This window comes from Delphinus delphis, chromosome 18 (assembly GCF_949987515.2).
Source record: "Delphinus delphis chromosome 18, mDelDel1.2, whole genome shotgun sequence".
NCBI classification, from domain to species: Eukaryota; Metazoa; Chordata; class Mammalia; order Artiodactyla; family Delphinidae; genus Delphinus; species Delphinus delphis.
Genome location: NC_082700.1, coordinates 67,873,136 through 67,892,811, shown reverse-complemented (window position 1 = coordinate 67,892,811; position 19,676 = coordinate 67,873,136). Strand labels below are relative to the sequence as shown.

General features: G+C 49.6%; 1 protein-coding gene across 1 annotated transcript; it reads left to right on the top strand.

Annotated features, from left to right (window-relative positions):
• Positions 1–8,393: 8,393 nt before the first annotated feature.
• Positions 8,394–14,967, top strand: ZIC5 (Zic family member 5). Its single transcript, XM_059995478.1, has 2 exons — positions 8,394–9,855; positions 14,525–14,967. The coding sequence occupies exons 1-2, from the start codon at positions 8,409–8,411 to the stop codon at positions 14,965–14,967; spliced, it is 1,890 nt and encodes a 629-aa protein (XP_059851461.1). The 5' UTR covers positions 8,394–8,408.
• The last annotated feature ends 4,709 nt before the right edge of the window (positions 14,968–19,676 follow it).

Genomic DNA, 19,676 nt, shown 5'->3' with positions numbered 1-19,676 from the left:
CCCCGGCCGCGGCCCCCAGCCGGAGCTCAGCGCGCTCCGCTCCCCCCGCCGCTCGCGTCCTCCTGTGATTACGGCTGTAAACACTGGGCAGCGGCCCCCGCGAGGGAGGTGGTTGTTTGGAAGTGGTTTAAAGATGGTGTCACCCTCGGGGTGGATGCCCAGAAGCCCGGGCCTCTGCCACGGTAGGGTGGGAGGTGTGGGGACGCCCTAGGCGCGCGGCCAGGCAAGGCTCAGGCTGCAGTTTGGCCGAGGGTCAGGCTCAGAGCCTCCAGAGAAGAAATCTCCAGACCGGTAGGGCTTAAACCTTCTAGAAGACATGTATCAAGCCTTCTCCAGGAGCGGGGACCACCCCCTCGAGGCGGTGGCGGGCCCGAGGCTGCTCCCCGTGCTGCGCGGGGACTGCCTCGCGGCCCCGGGGCTCCGGTCATCCCCCAGGCCCCCGGTTGGCCGCTGCGGACATTTCCTGTCCTGCCGCTGAAAGCTGGCGCCCCGGAGGTAACCGGAGAGGGACCGGCGGGCCCGGAGGCTGCGGAGGTGTGAATGGAAGGCCTGAGGCCAGCGCCTTCGCCTAGCTAGAGTGGGGAACTGCTTTTTTATTTATTTTTTCCTTTAAACAAATCTCTGGGAGTTGAAATAAAATTCAAGTAAGAGAAAATAATCCACACGCATTTCAAAATTTCATGTTGAAATGCAATCAACAAAAACGCGGGAAGACAACTCTAGCCGGCGATCGCTGGCTGAACTGGGCTCTCCCGCGCCGGCACAGGCAGCCTCTCCCGGCCGGAGCGGGTCTCTCTCTGAAGGTCGGACCGGCCGCAGCCCCTCGCATAAGGGGCCCTATGCCCTCCCGCTGTCCCCCTTCCCTGCCTGGAGGGGGGTGGGAGAGAAGGAAGGAGGCCGGGGCATTTTGTCTGAAAGCCAGGGAGTTTGCCTGAAAGCTGGGGATTCTCGACTTCTCTGAAGGGAGGAAATGTTCCTCTTCTCCACACACCTCTCTCTATGTCGGGGGGAGGGGGAGGCAAATGCCAAACTGCCCTCCTAAGCGGAGAGGGACCTGAGAGACAGAGACGGAGACGGACTCCAGGCAGGAAGGCTGCCCTGCTACAGTGAATCTATAAAATTGCCCGGTGCACGGCCTTTCACACTTGCTTATTTTATTCATCAATATGTACGGCGGGGGAATTGGAAAAGCTTACTCCAAAAGTGTTTCCAAAAGAAAATATTCTCTTAGAGACTGGTCGTGAGAATAGCGATCCTGCACATCTCCAAACCTCACTTCCCTTCCTTCTCCCAAGCCATCAGACTTCTTCAAGTCCTCCTGCCTCCGCACTTTCTCGCCCCCGCTGCGCGCCTCTGCCCCTCTCCTCTCCGCCCCATTCTCTCCTTTCGCTTCCATTCCTCTTTGCAGCGCCCATTTCGGGCCGGCGCCGCTGGGCGCTCGCTGGCCCTGGGTCCGGGGGCCGCGCGGCCGGGTGGTGGGGCGGAAAGCTAATTCCCGCCGGAGACCCTGCGGGCTGGGCCCTCCTGGCTATTCTTTCCGGGCTCCAGTTCTCCTCCCTCTGCACGACACGGAGGAGCTGAGCCAAGTTCAAAGTCACGTCGCCGTCCCCTCTTAGAAGCGCTTTATTTCTCTACAAACTGCAAAACCCCTTTGCCTCAAGACACAGTTTTGTTTTGTTCTGTTTTTTAAAAAGGAAGGAAAGGGGAGAGAGAGAAAGAAAGCAAGAGAGAGAGAGAGAGAGAGGAAAAAAAAACCTGCAAAGGCTTTCAGAGTCATTGCCTCAAAAGTACATTTGCGCTCCTTGGCCGAAGGAAAAAAGCGGCGAAGCTGAGTTCCGCGCCCTGTGAGTGAATTCAGTTTTTCAACAGGTTTCTAGAACGGCCCGCCGTGTCGGGGTCAGACCCTCGGGACCCACAACTGTCCCCATCGGGCAAACATGTACCCTCTTTGTAAGTTTTCCAAAATTGTTCTTTGGAGATCTCACAGAGCCTGCGCCGGGCTAGGCCAGCGAGACTCCAGGCTTTGCTGCATGTGGATGGCCCTGTATGGCGGGCCCCTGGGTGCCAAGGCTGGCGTCCCTTTCCCGGCAAGTGGAGAGAATGACAGTGTAATAGATAATTCGGGCTGTCTTCAAAAAAACAGAAAATCCCATCAAATACTCATTCACTGAACACCTTGTTGCGGTTTGTGGGCTTCTGTAAAGGGTTGACTATGATGAGAATTTTGTGTACATATACATAAAAACAATGCAAATGCACACACCACATACTCACACACACACAGGTGTATCTCGTTGGCCAGGAGAAACCAAAAACAAACAAGCAAACAAAAGCGATCTTTGAATTGGAAAGCAGAAACACTCGGTGACCATACCACTCAAACTTTTAATTTTCCTCTTAAGGAAAGGGATGGAGATGGGGGAAGAGATGGGAGGGAAAAAAATGTGGAATCAGCTGTCTATATACACTGGACAAAAAAAAAAAAAAAAAAGGATTTCACAGGATTTCAGCACTATCCTCTGTATCACAGACTCATAAATTCAACAAGATCATCAACAGGATATTAAGTTGCAGGTCACCTTTGATTCAGCCTCTCAGCCACTCCTGGGCTGGGCGACCCCTGACCCATGAAGGACCACATGTGTGGTGGGGGACCCCCCTCCCCCGTAAAACTCACCTAGAACAAAAGATCTTTGTCCGAGGTTTAAAGAAGTATAATGTAAAAGAAGGGGAAATCTGTAATGTAAAAGAAAGGGAAATCGTGAAAATCTCAGCCAATGTTGTAACTTTTAAATACCATTTTTAAGAAGGGGGAGATTTAGTGGAGGTGGGGAGAATCATAGGATAAGGGCCTCTCTAGTCTGCTAAAAGAACTTCTTTCTACAGTTAAAATTTACTGTTCTGTAACTGGGCCTATAAAAAGTGTCTATATAAAATAAATCCTCACCAGCAGTTTAGTGTTAGGGATGCAAATGTTTGTGTATTTGTCATTAGGGACTCAGAAAAAAATAGAAGCCAACATTTCTAGGTGACAGTGGTTGGTTGTGCTTTTGCAAAAGTAAGAGGACTAATTGTTCTTACTTTGTCTCCTTTCCTGATGGGAGAGTTTCTACTGCTGTAAAACAAAGCAAAAACAAAAACAACCCCCAAAACAGAAGGCATTAGCTTACTTCAATGTGTTTAATTATTTTGAGGGCCGTTACCCTTTGGGCTCCCAGGAAAACTACATCCAGGGAGGCTGAATACCGGTGACAGGCGAGCAGCTTTCCAATAAACTGCAGTATTATTGCAATAGACTTTGTAATACAATTTATGCTGTCATTCATAAATAACAATGCCATATGTCAACCATATTGCTTACACAAGTAAATCCGTCAACGTGTCACTATTTGATTTATCTCAACAGCTTCTTCAAATATTGAAGTATAGATATTGGAAGGGGTATAGAATGGGGAGAAACTACCCACAAAATTTGAGATTAAAAATAAAAGCACAACCTCTCCTCCTCCTTTATCCCCCATCCAAAAACATTCTAAAGGATAAAGCATGAAGGGGAGGAGAAGCACATCTTGGAGCCAACATAAAGAAATATTGGGCGTTTATACGAACTGTGCACATAAGGGGGTTTCTGCTTCCTGTGTGGACCTTCTAAGCATTTAAAAAAAGACAACAGTTAGACATTTCCCAAGAAATTACCAATCTTAATTGTCGAACGTGCGTCAGAGGCCATTCTCCAACAACCCCCATCCCTGAGGGTAAAAATGATTGATAACCAAATGATAATATTTAATGACAGGTCAATTTTACTCAACTTATATTTTCGTAGTGGGGAAGTGAAGAGAGCCGTAATTTTTCAAGGGCTTTTAAGCACTAAGGTCAGGTGGAAATGGGATGAGTCCAATTCTTGAGTGTCCAAAACAAACGAACAAACAAACCCCAACGTTTCAATTATGGTCACATAACCCAAGCTTCTGGGGTTTTATCTTTGGCTTTGTTTTTAATCCTCATTAAGTCCATGTTCATGGGACAGGGATCAAAAACTTTATCAAGAAGCACATTTTTGGTTACTCTTAGCCTCACACATAGCCGTGGAGTCTGAGGATTCAGCTCGGGCTCAGAAGGGCGGGAAACAGAGGCAACCCTCCGAGAAGCTCTCAGACAGCTGAGAATTGCGCGGTGCTTCCCGGCACCCAAGGCCCCAGGGCTGGGTCGCAGGTCCCACGAGGTCAGGTCACCAGTGGTGAGGGCTAGATGGTGGGGATCTGGTCCCTGCCGAGTGCAAGCCGGGCAGGTGGCCGGGTACCTCATTGCCTAGTCGCCACCTGGCGAGCTTGACTTGGGAAAAAGCCCTTGAACCCAAAGTCCTCATCACTTCCGGCCATGTCAAAGCTCAACTAAAATGCAGTTTTTGTGGGCCCCTTTGCTCACCTAGCCCCGGCTTTAGAGAGGACTCCTCACTCCCTCTTTCATTGTCAGCTGATAACCCTCCTCCTCCCAGTTGAGCACCCACTGGAGCCCTCGGGCTGGGCTACAAAAGTCCTCTGAGCCCTCAAATGACTCGGGTCACCCTCTCCGCCCTTGAACCTGCCTCTGGAGCAGCCCAGATGGCACAAGGCTCTCCAAACCCGCCGGGCACCCTCTGCAAGGAGGCCGCCCTTGCGGAAACCACGCGGGACGGGCGAGCCGTAAAGCAATTGCAAAGGCAATAAAAGGCAACTCGGTGGGTCCCCCAGCTCCTTTCTTGTCCACCTCACTGTCCCCAGCGTACCCCCTCCCCTCGCCTGCCGAAACAATCAAACAAAGGCTCAAAAGCCAGGAAATGTCCAATTCACTTCCCTTAGAGTTTATTAATTGCCCACAGCCATCGCAAGGAAACTTGGCTATGTTCAGGGACGAACGGAGGGCACCGGGGAGCCACAGACCCCCCTTGGCGCAGCGGGAAGCCGTGAGCGCCCGCCCGGGCATCCCCAGAGACCGGGCTCTGCCGCCTCCTGGCAGCGGAGCGCGGCGTGGCCGCCGGGTTCGGGCCGGCTCGGCGTTTACTGTCCCTCTCCACCCTCTTCCCGCCTTTGTTTGGGGCCGGGAGCCGGTTGAGGTTCGGGGTGCAGCAGAGAAGGCTGGAAATCGATGTTCCCCCAGGAGCACCTGTCGACCCCACAAAGGGCGTTTCCACGGATCGTCACGTTGCTGCCCCACATAAGCACCTCCGCTGCAGAAGTGCAGACAAGGGCATGGGTTTTGAGGATCCACCCTGACGACCAGCACCACCGCGGAAATACGGGGCCAAATCCACAGAACTGGCATAACTTCTACAGCCCCCTGCTTAAAAAAAAAAAAAAAAAAAAACCCACATTGCTGTTTATTATTTTCTTCAACGTCCTGGAAACTGTTGGTATTTACTTAGGAAGTGTGACACAGTTATTGGGTCCTTAGAAACTCGGGATGTTAAGGGGTTTTAATTTGGCTCCCAAATGGCTTGAAAAAGAACCAGCGCACCTGGGGTCAGGCGGGTCATCACAATAACAAAAAGCGCGTCTACAAAATAAAAAGCTCTTTTATAAAGAAAGGCAATCCCGGAAATCCACTGCGAGCCTTCCTGATGACCATCTAGCTAGGCCTATTCTCAGGTTTAATTGGCAGGCGGTTTATTGGCGCCTTATTGGTGTTGATTGAAATTTTGCTCCCAGTTCTTTCTTTGAAGAATTAGCATCTCAAGTCGATTACCTGAGTCAATTATCTTTTTAGGGTCTGAGTTTGGTCATAAATTTGCAAATATTCATTAAACACACTTTGTAAATATCTCTTTCTAATCGCTACTCAAATCTCTAACATTTCCTTAAAAAGTCTTTCTGTTTTAAAGCTTCCATAAAAAGAAATTGATCAGGAAGCTATATTTGAATTAAGACATATTAAATAGATGACAGATACATATCACGCTGTGTTTAACAAGAGTTGTACAAGGAGGCGGGTTCCAGATTCCGCACGGCTCTGCTGCACCATTATTCACATTTTTACAGCCTTTCCTTCATGCCTTCACCCATTAAACCATTAAATTTCAGCAATTCAATAAAACAAAGCAGTTATAATTTTGAGGAAAAGCTATTTTGAAGGAGGTGGAGGTACCCATTTTATTGCACAATAAAAATGCTCAACAGTCTATATTAAAGGCTAAGTTGGGTTTATTTTCTTCTTTCTTTATTCATTCTTTCTGTTTTGTTTTGTTTTGAACTTATAACCTGCAGGATTGAACGCAAAGCTGCCATTATGGAAGTATTGACGAGTATTGCTAAAAAATTCAAATAAAGGAAATATTTGAAATGTTCTGAGAGGAAATGAAGATAGTGGTGACAATTCCACATATGATTCTTTCTCCATAAAGCATTCATAGAAATGACACTGTCCTCCCTCCACCTTGCCTAGGTGGCTGGAGACCCTTTAAGTCTTTGAAAATTGTGGAAGGACTCTTCCTCTCCAAATACAGATGTGGATTTTGTCACTGCTGTTTATTAAAAACTTTTCGTTGTATTTGCACTCATGCCTCTCTTATTTCCCCGTATTTGAGCTTCATGAAACTTAAAGAAAATGCCCATTTGAAATTTGATTGTACTATTTTCTTTGTTTGCTTGTCAGTTTTATAAGAGAAATGACATTCCCAAGGCTCACAGGGAAATTCCCTGTTAAACATTGTTAGCACCAATGTAAATGGGCTACCGAATCAGCTCTTTTGAAAATAATTCTTACCACTTCTCAGGACGATCTCGCAGATGATGGCTTTATGTAGTCTTTAAAAAAAAAAAAAAAAACTTGGACAGTAAACGAATTAAGCTGGTAACATGTTTGACTGTATCCCAAAAGGAAAAAAAAAAACACTTTTTAGTCATTATCCTCTTTTTTTTCAAATAATTTTATTTAGGGCAGGAAAATAAAAATTAAAAACCCTGAGCTTAATTTTTGAGCATCATGGAACATGGCAAAATTTTAAGGTGTTTTCTTGTTAAAGCTGAAGTGACACTCTGGGGCAGTAAGGACCCTAAAGTGTGAGGGATGTCACATTTCTCCGCCCCCCCCCAAAGTGATGCAAGGACCTATTTCACTTTTTAAAAAGATTTGATAGCAACTCGCTTGAAAGGGATGGGGCTCACTTTTTTTTTAGAGTCAGTTTTTATGGTTTTCAAGTAAAACATCTCTCCTGCTAGATGAGCTTATTAGAAAATAACAGGATAAAAGGTCATTCTATCAGCATATAAACCGCAAAGATACTGATCCAATAAAATGATTATTTTATTGGATCAATTCTAACTTGTGGTCCTTTCAAAGAAACTGAGGCACCCATGTGGAGTGCGTTCTGGACCGGAAGGAGAACTTCTGCTTAAAGGATATCGTTTATTTAGCCGCTTCCCTCTGGAGAGATGCTGTTTGGCCTGCCCTGCCACTGTTATCTCCGAGAAGCAAAAGTTAGAATCGCTGCCCGATGTTTTTTGCCCCCCGGTAGATCTAATTGGAAGTGGCAGATCTAGAACCGATGAGCAGTGAGATTACACTTCGAGCCAACTCCTTTGAACCATGTTGAAAAGGATCCCATGAGCTAAAAAGTCGAGGTAAAACGGTTCCTTTGGGGAAAGATTTTTTTTGACTTCACCTGGTGTTTTGCAACCAATAGGATTTTAATATCCTTCCTCATTCCATCTACTGTCTGTGCGCCCTCTGTGAGCGCTCGGTAGATTGAGTGTCCTTCCCAAATAAGAAGTTTCTAGTATCACCTCTACGAGTAGGATGACGGTCATACATCTGTTCACCCTCCTCCCCCAGTCAACAGCCCGGAGCTCTTCCAAAGGAAGGGATGCTGCATGCAGTGAGCGAAGGCTTTTGAATTTGGGGGCTCCCCCCGCCTTTTGCTCCCCGGGGGGTCCCCAGCTCAGAGCCTCCAGGCGCCCTTCGGCCGCGTGCCGGCGCACGTTCCCCGCAAGGCGCGTCATGGGAACGCGGGACGCTGCGCGCGCAGGCCCGGAGCAAACTTTCTGCAAGTGCAACTTGGGAATCCCTGGGGAGGCGGGGACGCAGGGCTCGGGGAGAGGAAGGGGCGCGAAGCGAAAGCGAAGGCGGCCAGGAGCAGAGGGGCGGATGCCCGCTGAGCCTGAAAGGGAGCCAATCGGTCAGCCGCGGCTGCTGCCAATCACGCGGCTCCCTCCAATCCCACCCTTGCTATTTCCAAAATCTCGGTCCCACTGCGCAGCTCAAATGTGGTGTTTGCTCTGCCAGTCGCTGGAAGACAGAGTGGGAACGGGAATAAGCAGAGTTCGGAGGCTAGGACAAAGAAGTTAAAGAGCGCCTAACATATACATGTTTTTGAAGGCGGGCAGAGGGAAAAAAGTCCCCCCAGTGAGGGCCTGTGAGTCTGTGTAGTTCTGATGGAGACCCCTTTGAGCAAGAGGAACCCGCCAGCGCTGAGATTAGCGGATTTGGCAACAGCTCAGGCCAGGCCACTTCAGAATATGACAGGCTTCCCGGCGCTGGCCAGCGCGGCCGCCCACTCCCAACTCCGCGCCGCAGCCGCGCACCTCCGCCCTCGGGACCTGGGCGCTGACCCCGGCGTGGCCATCACTCCGCTCGGACCCGAGCACATGGCCCAGGCGAGCGCGTTCGGCCTCAGCCCTCCCTCCCAGGCGCTCCCGGCACAGCCCGAGGCCCCAGCGGCCGCCGCCCGCGCTGCAGCCTCGGTCTCGCACCCGGGCGCCGGCACCTACCCTGGCGGCGGGGGCAGCGGTAGCGTGCAGTCCTCCGCGCCCGCGCCCCCGCCCCCAGCCCCTCCTCTTCCTCCCTCCCTTTCACCCCCTCCCCCTCCTCTTGGCCTCTCGGGCTACACCACCACCAACAGTGGCGGCGGCGGCAGCAGCGGCAAAGGCCACAGCAGGGACTTCGTCCTCCGGAGGGACCTTTCCGCCACGGCCCCCGCGGCGGCCATGCACGGGGCCCCGCTCGGAGGGGAGCAGCGGTCCGGCACCGGCTCCCCCCAGCACTCGGCCCCGCCTCCCCACTCGGCCGGCATGTTCATCTCGGCCAGCGGCACCTACGCTGGCCCGGACGGCAGCGGCGGCGGGGGCCCGGCGCTCTTTCCCTCGCTGCACGACACGCCGGGAGGCCCCGGCGGCCACCCGCACCCGCTCAACGGCCAGATGCGCCTGGGGCTGGCGGCAGCGGCGGCAGCCGCGGCGGCTGAACTGTACGGCCGCGGGGAGCCGCCCTTCGCGCCGCGCTCGGGGGATGCGCACTACGGTGCGGTGGCGGCCGCTGCAGCCGCCGCCCTGCATGGCTACGGAGCCGTGAACTTAAACCTGAACCTGGCGGCGGCGGCTGCTGCCGCGGCGGCCGGACCCGGGCCCCACCTGCAACACCACGCGCCGCCCCCGGCGCCGCCACCGCCGCCCGCGCCCGCGCAGCACCCGCACCAGCACCACCCCCACCTCCCAGGGGCGGCCGGGGCCTTCCTGCGCTACATGCGGCAGCCAATCAAGCAGGAGCTCATCTGCAAGTGGATCGACCCCGAGGAGCTGGCCGGGCCGCCGCCGCCCCCGCCCCCGGCCGGCGGCGCCAAGCCCTGCTCCAAAACTTTCGGCACCATGCACGAGCTAGTGAACCACGTCACGGTGGAGCACGTGGGCGGCCCCGAGCAAAGCAGCCACGTCTGCTTCTGGGAGGACTGTCCGCGCGAGGGCAAGCCCTTCAAGGCCAAATACAAGCTCATCAACCACATCCGCGTGCACACCGGCGAGAAGCCCTTTCCCTGCCCCTTCCCGGGCTGCGGCAAGGTCTTCGCGCGCTCCGAGAACCTCAAGATCCACAAGCGCACTCATACAGGTGGGTGTCTGTCCCCGGCCGCGCCGCCGCCGCCGCCTCCCGCGCCGCCGCCGCTTCTGCCGCTGCTTCTCTTCCTCCTCCTCCTGCTCGCCTTAATTTTTCCCTCCTTCTGCTGCTTCTCTTCGCATACGTATAACCCGGACATGTGACTTCTTTTTTTTCTCTCCCCCCTTTTTTTCTATGAATAAGTAATTCGATAGCACACACAGGCCCCGCGCTGGGTTCCCACACGGTGGAGTCTCCAGCGCTCCCGCAGCCCCTCCGCCGGGACCGGCAACGCGCTCCAGCCGCCGCCGCCGCCACCCCGGAGCAGAAGCAGCCACCGCCGGAGCAGGAAGGCGCCCAGGACGGTCGGCAGCCCCCTTCCGCCCGGCCCCGGGAACTTGGGGAGGGCGATGGGGAAGGAGGGCCGGAGCCGCCCCGGCGGCTCTTCCCTCCCCATCGGATGTCAGGTCCCGCGCGGTCGCCGTGCTCCAAAGAGCGGGCGTGCGAGGGGCGCGTGGGATTTGCTGCGGTATTGGGGCCGCGAGGCCCAGCTCGGTGTGGCCCCTCCTGGAGGGGAGAGGGGACCCTGTCCCTCCGGGGAGGGGTGCAAAATGCGAAAGTAATGCGCCCTCGGGCTTCCGGGGACCTTCCCCCTACGCACACACACTCGCCCACCGTTACACACTCCACAGTACACGTTCATGTGCACACACACATAACACGAACAACTTCACACACCCATATGCCCTCATACACCGCTCCCTCATTTCTGGAACGTCGTTGTGCCCTGATGACACAATCACACTTACTCATTTACACACCTTCATCTACACCTATACGCACACGCGCCGTCACACAGTTTATCACACATGCCCTAGAGGGTGCTGGAGAAATTGGGTTCTGGCCATTTAAAGGAAGGTTCTCCTTGGAGGAGGACAGGGCGAGCTGCAGAGTCTCCAGCGGTCGTTGGGGCCTACCCCCCCCCCCGTGGGACTTGGAAGGAGCCCCCGGCACTCTGGGGAACCCTCCCGTCCCCACCCCGAGCCCTGCCGTAGGGGGTGCCACGGCCGCGGCCTGGGGCGTGGGATGTCGCCAGTGGGCCGTGTGGCCCTTGGAACAGACGAGCGCGCTGGGCAGAAGCGCTGATGAGCGCGAGTGCAGTCGGGATTTATAGGGACAGACAATATTATCCCTCGGAGGACACTTAAGTAGAGTTTACATTCAGTAATTACTTGGCTGATTTATCGGCGCGGCGACGACGAGGAGGCAGCGCCGGGCTTGGGCCGCAACGCCTGGCCAGCGGCCGGGGCCGAGGCCACTGGCGGAGGGGTGAGGGGGATCTGCGTGAGAAGCCGGGTCCAGGGGCCCGAGGCTGGAGCCCCGGGCCTTGCTTCTGTCGCCGGTACCTGACAGGCCTCCTGCGGACTGGCTCGCTGACCGGCTGGGAGCGCGTTTTCCCCCGAGTTCCGTTTGCCAGCCCCTTTCTTCTCTAATCGGGATCAGTCCGACTTAATGATTTTGCCAAAAGGAAGCGTCCCGCAAGGCTCTCGTAAAAACTCCCTGGCCCGCTAAGCCAGCTGCTGGCCCCCGTGCCCAGCACTTGCCGACGGGACAGGGGCCTGGGGCTGTGAGCGGGACGCGCGGGGCGCGCGAAGTGAAGCCGCCCCCAAAGGGAACCCCTAAAAGCGGAGCCCGCGACCTCGGGCCCTTCCCGCCTTTCCAGGCCTCGGAGGGGAGTAGATCATCCCTTGGCGGGCAGGGGGCTGCCCGGAGGTGAGGGCCGTTTCCGCCCGGGTCAGGCAAGGAACTGGAAATTGACTGCGCGGCAGCTGACCGGGTGTCGGCTCTCCGGCCCCCGGGGACAGGCAGCCTCCCGCCCCCCTCGAGGGCGGGCCCCAAGGGGGCGTGCGCGCGTGCTGCCGGGGGCGGAGACCCGGGCGCCGAGGGAACCCGGGGCCGTTTTGTTTTCGGGTTCCTTGTGCGCAAGGTTGCATTCTCGCCTGGCTCGCGGCGGCTGCGTGGGCCTCGCCGGGTCCCTCGGGCAGGGATGAGAGCGCCCTCGCGTTGATGCTCAGACCCGCGCCGGGTGTTTTGGGCCGTCCCTGGGCCGCTAAGCCACTGAGCACTGTGTCCAGAGAAAGGCCAGGCCGGGCTCCCTGCCCCATCACAAGGCTCTCCCTTTTTGGGGGTTACCCGGGATCCCGGAACGGCTTGATCAAAGGGAATAATCCCCGGCCACTCCTGAAGGCCCATTTCCTGACCCACGTGTCCCCAATTCCATTTATAACCTTCCTCTGGGCTGGACTCGAGTTCTCACACGTAGCTTCCCTCACTCTCTAAAACTCTGTAAGTAGTTAAATTCTGACGTGACCCCTCTGTCAGAATCTGAAATGTAAACATTAGGGTCTCTCACCCTTTCTAGGCAGGGAGAATTTGCTAACTGCCCCCCTCCCCGTACGTAGGCCCCCCTGAATAAAAATAGGCAATTCTATCACCCTTTCTCTTTTTTGTACTTTCTTCCATCTCTCCTTTATCCCTGCTTTTCTACCTTTCTTTCCACTCCGTATCTGCCTTTTCTGGGTCTGATTCTCCCCCCCCCACCCCGCCCCGGTACGCGGGCCTCTCACTGTTGTGGCCTCTCCTGTTGCCGAGCACAGGCTCCGGACGCGCAGGCTCAGCGGCCATGGCTCACAGGCCCAGCCGCTCCGCGGCATGTGGGATCTTCCCGGACCGGGGCACGAACCCGTGTCCCCTGCATCGGCAGGTGGACTCTCAACCACTGTGCCACCCGGGAAGCCCCTGGGTCTGATTCTTAATGCTTCTCTTTCAACATGTGCAGTGGTGGAGCCAGCAATGTCCAAGCCGTTTATTCTGCACAATCCAAGATACTTGGCTTGTGCAGAAACATAAGAATTCTAAAAAGCAACATTGCACATTTGCATAGGGTGAATAAAATTACTTAAACCTCCATGATGAAGAAAAGCTGATTATAATTATTTTTGGAAGAATGCTATATTAAATTAGTATTAGCCAACTTAAAGTGGAATGTAGAAATCGGGACAAATAACCAGTGTTTTGATAAAACTCGGTTAACTGTTTTTGTTGCAGCCCCTCTACAGAGAATTTTTAAAGGTTACGATTATCATTGCATTATGTTGTGTTTTTCCCTCTCTTCATGACCCAAGGCAGGAGGTATATTAAATAATATAAATATATTATAAATATTAAATGATAATATTTAATTTTGCTTTAAAGCAGTATTTCCAGGTAGTATATGTTATATTCCAGGCATCTGAATACTTTTCAGATGTGCTAACGTACTCTGGCATTGAAGCAATTAGCATTGATGAAATTAAAAAAGAGAAAATTACACTGAAATATTTGTACAGGAAAGTCCACCACAGAAATTTATGTACACTAAGCTGTCTTAATAGTTGTTTGGCTTTTTAAAAAATAAATTGTCAGAAACCAAGGAAAAGACCATATCTTGTGTGTCACCAGAGTAGCTGCTGAAATGTAGAGAAATTCAACTCTATTTTTTAAATCATTTAAATATAAGGAATATATTTATTATACCACAATATGTATGAGATAACATGTTCAGTTATGGACTCAAATACATCAAGTTCATGGATACTAAGGGGAGGGGGAAAATTCATAGTTACCTGCTGTCTTCCTGTTTCTGCTTTTTAATACCAAAGTGTAGTGTGGCTGCATATCTGCTCGTCTTACTGAGCATTTCCACCACCTGGACCTTGGGCCTTGTGTTGAAAGGCCCTGTGCTCCTGGGGTGGGTAGGGCAGCTTAAAGGGGCAATGGGCCCAGAGACTCTGGTAAACAGTCGATCTTTTTTGGTTGTTAAACAGTGTTAGAATAAGAAGTCTGCTTATGCCATCAGGGGATGCCAGGTTCTGGCTAAGGCTTGTAGTCTTTATTAACGTTTGTTAAGGTTCTGTTCCTCTAGGGTCTCAACTGCCCAGCAAGTTGTGAGGAAAGCTGGTAGAACGAAGAGGGCAACAGCCTATTCTCTGCCCAGCTAGGCTTATAAAAAAATCTAGTGGTGGGATCATGTTTTTCACAGACGTCTTTATTTCTGGAGAGAACAGGATTTTGGTGTATTTCCTTTCCTTTCCCATCAGGGAAATCCTGGGGAACACTCTGAAACAAAATGCCATTATTATAATTTTACTGCATCACCCCCAGTTTACTTTTAATTGAGAATATGTGTTTGTCTTTTTTCTCTTTTTCTTATGGTCTTCACCCAAGCTGTGGCTTTGGAAGTATTTTATCAGCATTTATCTTGACAGGGGATGGGCTTGAATTTTTGTGTGTATAGACCCTGAGGGGAACAAGGATGCGGGAATCTGGGTCCTAGCTGGATTTCAGTGTTAGAGCCTGGACCATGCTCTAGCCATTCTCACCTCGACCCCTATGGTACTTCGGGGTTGACATCCAGCCTCTCGCAAGCCCAGGTCCAAGGAGAGCCTCCAGGCCAGGGGACACCAGGCCCATCCCCGCAGCATCCCTTCCCTGTTGAATCCTGGAACATGGGAATTAGGAGTTAGACTGGGAGTTGGTCTTCAGGAGGATGGGAAGATGCATCCTCATGTCTGCTCTAAGATTTCTCTCTCAGGTGAGAGGTCTCTGAAAAGCACTTGTTAACCTTTCCTATGTTTTATTGCAGGAGAAAAGCCTTTCAAATGTGAATTTGATGGCTGTGACAGGAAGTTTGCCAACAGCAGTGACCGAAAGAAGCATTCCCACGTCCACACCAGCGACAAGCCCTACTACTGCAAGATCCGAGGCTGTGACAAATCCTACACCCACCCGAGCTCGCTGAGGAAGCACATGAAGATTCACTGCAAGTCCCCACCACCCTCTCCAGGACCCCTGGGCTACTCATCGGTGGGGACTCCAGTGGGTGCCCCCTTGTCCCCTGTGCTGGACCCAACCAGGAGTCGCTCGAGCACTCTGTCCCCTCAGGTGACCAACCTCAATGAGTGGTACGTTTGCCAGCCCAGTGGGGTCCCCAGTCACCTCCACACCCCTTCCAGCAGTGGAACCACTTCTGAGTCTGACGACGAGGAGATGTACCGGAACTCTGAAGGCGTGCGGACCATACATTAGATTTTATTAGTAATAATAATAATAAGTACAACAATGAGTGGGAGCCCTTGGACCGTATCCTAACCTGAGACAATGCCGAGGCTGAGACAAACTCGTGACTCAGACTTGCCACGGGGTCTAATTAGCCCTATTTATTCAGTATGAAACCCTATGGTGTTTGTACATTTAATTAATTTAATTAAGATATTTGGGTTTTTTTTCCCCTTAGAAAACAAACAAACAAAAAAACCCAACCAAGCTGGACTTGTGTGTTGCAGGGGCACAGGACTGAGAGCAGGTTGTACCACATGGAAAATGAATGGAGAGATTAGTGAATCGAGACACACACTGCCAATGCCATATATATAGTTTTTACAAGGGTGAGAGAAAGAGCATTAAGTCAGAACTCAACACAGCACCAAGGCCCTTTGCATTTCCTGGAGTGCCTCACGAACGCCTTTGACACCATCATGGGCTTCTCTGGAGCCTCTCTGCCTCCTGCTTGGGCCCTAATTCTGCAAAGGCCTCTTGATTGTAAACCACACACGTGCTGCATTGCCAACAGATCTTGGACTGTACCTGTGTCCAAAAATATTTGTAAAAACCCTTTAAGTTCTAATACTTGTAATTTTTAATTTCCACTCTTTTATTACTGATCTCACCTAACACAGTATTTTTATACAGGATTACTTCTTCAGTACCCTGCTTGTATGGTTTTTTTTTAAAAAAAGATGCAGCAACCTAGTACATCTCCATATATTGTGCCACCGTGATTGTTCCAGCAACAGTGGAGAGAAGAAAAAGCTGCTGCGGTAGACAACTGTGAAACTGTGATATTTTATAAAATAGAAGAAATTCAAGTGCTTTCTTTTTCCTCTTTTTTTTTTCATCTGGAATCTCAGAGCCTGCCTCTTTACTCTGTCCAAACTTCTTGTGTAATAAAGAGATTATGTTTTAGATCATAAGTTCTTTGGGATGCCAAAATTAACAGGCAAGTGTAAGGAGGTGTGATGTTGGCAACATGCCTATTTTGGGGGGAAGGCTGTTGTTTTACAAACAGGGCAATCCCTCTTTTATACTGTTGTATCGACCTTTTAAAACATCTTTACTTTTCAGTGCTGGAAGTTGCATTTTAATGCATTTTCTTCCACCTGAGCACTCGGAACTCTCCCACTTGCAAATGACAATGTATGACCTACATTAAAAGAGGAGAGGGAGTTGCTATACATATTAAAAATTTTAAAACGTTTATAGTTACCACCAAACACTGATGAATGTGTGACCTTTGCCAGAGCTGTCAAGCTAGGACAAAAAAGGTCAAGGACCTAGGACAGTAACTCTTAGTTTATTTTCGGTTGGTACAACAAATCTCGTGTGCAAAACGTAGTCCATCATAAACATGATACAGATATACTAAAGAGCACTAATTTATCCTCAGAGACCCTGAAGACACCCCCTTCCCAGGGTTTGTAGAAATTTGTTTTGTGTGCTGTGAGTGGTTGATGTACTCTTGTTGTTAATAACGTGTATGTGAACACTATTTGTACAGTTGAATTAATTTATTTTCAGACATCATCCTTTTTTTTTCCTGGAAGAGTTCAAAGCACACCAAAGAATTATATTATACATTTTGGTGAAAGATTGTCATTTATGATCTACGATTTATTTTAAAAAAAAGAAAGAAAATGGGAAAATATATTTTTAAGCTTACTTGAATGAACAACGTAATGTGAAAACCAGGACTCTTCCTGCATGTCTCTTTTGCATTGTGTTGATGAGATTATATATAGTTTATAGATATATTCTATTACTAGTACAGTGCATGGTGCTGTCACTTTGAAAGCCTTTCAATGTTGTCTTCAGATTGTTACGGTGAATATGAAACATGCAGACCCTCCTTTATAAAGAAAAAGACCATAAAACTTGAATATAAAATAATTCTACATTTTTAAAGTTTATTTGATTTTCATATTCACTTTCAAAGCTCTTTCAAATAGACAAAATAAGATGAGGTATGAACTTCGGGGGGATAATTTATGTATCGTAAACTTATTCGAACAAAATATTCCTGATTTATAATTTGTTTTATTTATACAACTTTTTCAATGGTAGTTTGCACTATTCTTTATTATGCTACAGGTTTATTTATTATGAAACAAAGGAATATGTATTTTATGTATTTTGCCATGCATTGGTTAACTCTCTGCCACAGATTTATTGGTTCCTGATACACCTAAAATAAAAACATAAAATGTGTACCTCCAATAGAAAGCAAGAATAATTATGAAGTAAAAAATTTAATAAAGGTATTCTTCATATGTATTGCTTATGTTTTACGTGATGGCGCATAATGCCATTCTCTTCCAGACAGAACAGGTTGCTCATGTAGTAATCAGAAGGTTCTCCTCCCTTGATCTCTTTATTTCTTCACCCTCCCCAAGCAATGAAATACTTTAACAGCTTGGTCTAATTTACAGTCTAATCTAGAAAGTACAGTATATTTATGAAGACTAAGCCCTGCAGGTTGCACAGAATGGTAGCATAAATCTTAGGGGTTACTGCATTCATTTGTTAAGATTAGTAATGTCCTTAGTGATCCTAATCAGTGGAGAGCTGAAAAACAAATTTTAGTATTTCTTTGCTGCCCAGCCTCTAAAGAAAAAGGGTAAAAAAGAACGAGGAAAAGATAGAGAAAGGGACAGTGAGACGTTTCCAGACACAAAGAAGATGAAAGCAGAATCCAGAGCTAAGATGGGTATGGAGTTAAACACATCCTGAGTGAAGTTGCGTAGTGGGCATCAAACACCTCGTGTATCAGGTGATAGGATCAGAACCCAATTTTACTGTGGTTTATTTGGAAGTTGAGTGGAGATAAGTAACTTAGCATTTTGGGGCAGGTGTTAAGGAGAAATGAGCTTCATGGCAACAAAATGCCCAAGTGGCTTAAAGTAATGCGATTGGCTATCCACATAAACAAGGCTGAACACTTGCTTGTTTTTAGGTTGGCTGATACAAAGCTGATAAAAGGCAAGTAGTTAAAAACAACTGGTAGTGATGTCAATAAACAGCTCTCCAAAGGGTTACAGCGGTTTTTTAAAGTCAGGTTTGTTAAATGTAGTAAAGGTGAAACAGGTTGCAAAGGGTTGTTTGAAGCCAGGTGACAGTAACCAGCACACGAAGGAGAAAAACACTCGTAAACGAAGGCCCCAATCAATGGGAAGACTTGCAGCTCTCTAATGAAGATTCTCGTGAAAAGAAGGGTGACACAAAGCCACCAAGACATGAATCATTCATGGGAAATATAAAAGATAAAAGATATCTGACAATGAGCAGAACCTTGTATAGCGTGTATAAAACAAGTTTCCCCTTCTTATTTTCTGCTTTAAAACGCACAATCTCCCACTCCCAGCGTTCTCTGTCCAGAGTCTATAGAGTTAAAATTGACCACTGCTCGTCCTGCGCCACTTCAAAGTAATTTAGTCCAGAACGGAAGGCTTGGCGCTTGGACAATCTTCATGGTGTGTTAAGATTTCTATGGCAATTGGCAAGCAAGACGTTCCCATCTGAATATGTCTCAAAGAAAGCCACTTATTGACACTAAGTTGGCTATCATCAAAGACTTCATCTTCCTAGGCAAAACGTGGCCCTTGGGGTCCTTGCGAACATTGTTTAAATCATCTACCTTTGTTTTCCAGGCTAGGAGGATCTTCAAACACATGATTATTTGTAGTTTATGTATATTTTCCCCCATTCAGGATGTTCTTTGGTAAAACTAATGCTCCTAAAATCTAAAGTATTGAGAAAGAACTTGAGGGTGGGAATTATATTCTTTTAAGGAGTTGGAGATGGCCACACAAGAGGGATAGCCCTGGAGACAGGAAAAGAGGAGGCCCAAACTCCTTGAAAGCTAAGGCCCAATTATCTGTGACATTGCAATTTTGCCATTTATATCTTGTATTTTGTGGAAGCTTTTGGAAACCACAGTGGTTCTGTCTCTCTAACTGTGTATCTCTCTGTATCTGTCTGTCTGTCTATTATCTATCTATCAGTGTATCTGCCTATCTCTTCCTCTGTGAAAGGGGACAAGAGATGTTCACCTGAAGTATTTGTTATTCCAGTTTGGCTAGGAAGTACAAGTGGGGAGGGGGCTGCGGAGACAATCTGATTTCTCAAGTGACCACTTTAAGTCAGAGGAAAGGAAAGCTGAACACGGGAAACAAAACAATCCAGACACATCGTAATACTTTCAGCCTGTCACATCACACTGCCCGCTGGCCCAAACACCCACCCGTAGTCTACCAAAATAGACTCATGTCCAGGAAACCTACCCTTCCAGGGCTGTAGGGTTGGAGAAGGAGGCCCACGGTGAGACGGCCATGGGGTTGCCAGCACACTTGCCCTCCCGTGAACAAAAACTCACAGCAACTCATACTCTGTCATCCCCACTCCTACGCCCACGCACAAACACTCAGGAGCACACATTCACACACACCGCGAGTGCCTAATCAGGCACGGAGAAGTTCAAAGGCATGTTCTTTGAAATTCAAAGTACTGCTTTTATGGTACATCCACACGGAGCATAGGCATTGCTATGGCAATGGGCAGGGCCAGGGGAGTCTCTGGCAGAGGGTCCGCAGTGATTCGAGACACTCTATTAAGATACAGTTGCAGTGACCTTTCCTTTCACGCCAAGTTAGCTCAGTCGATTTTCACCTGATCAGAAATATATA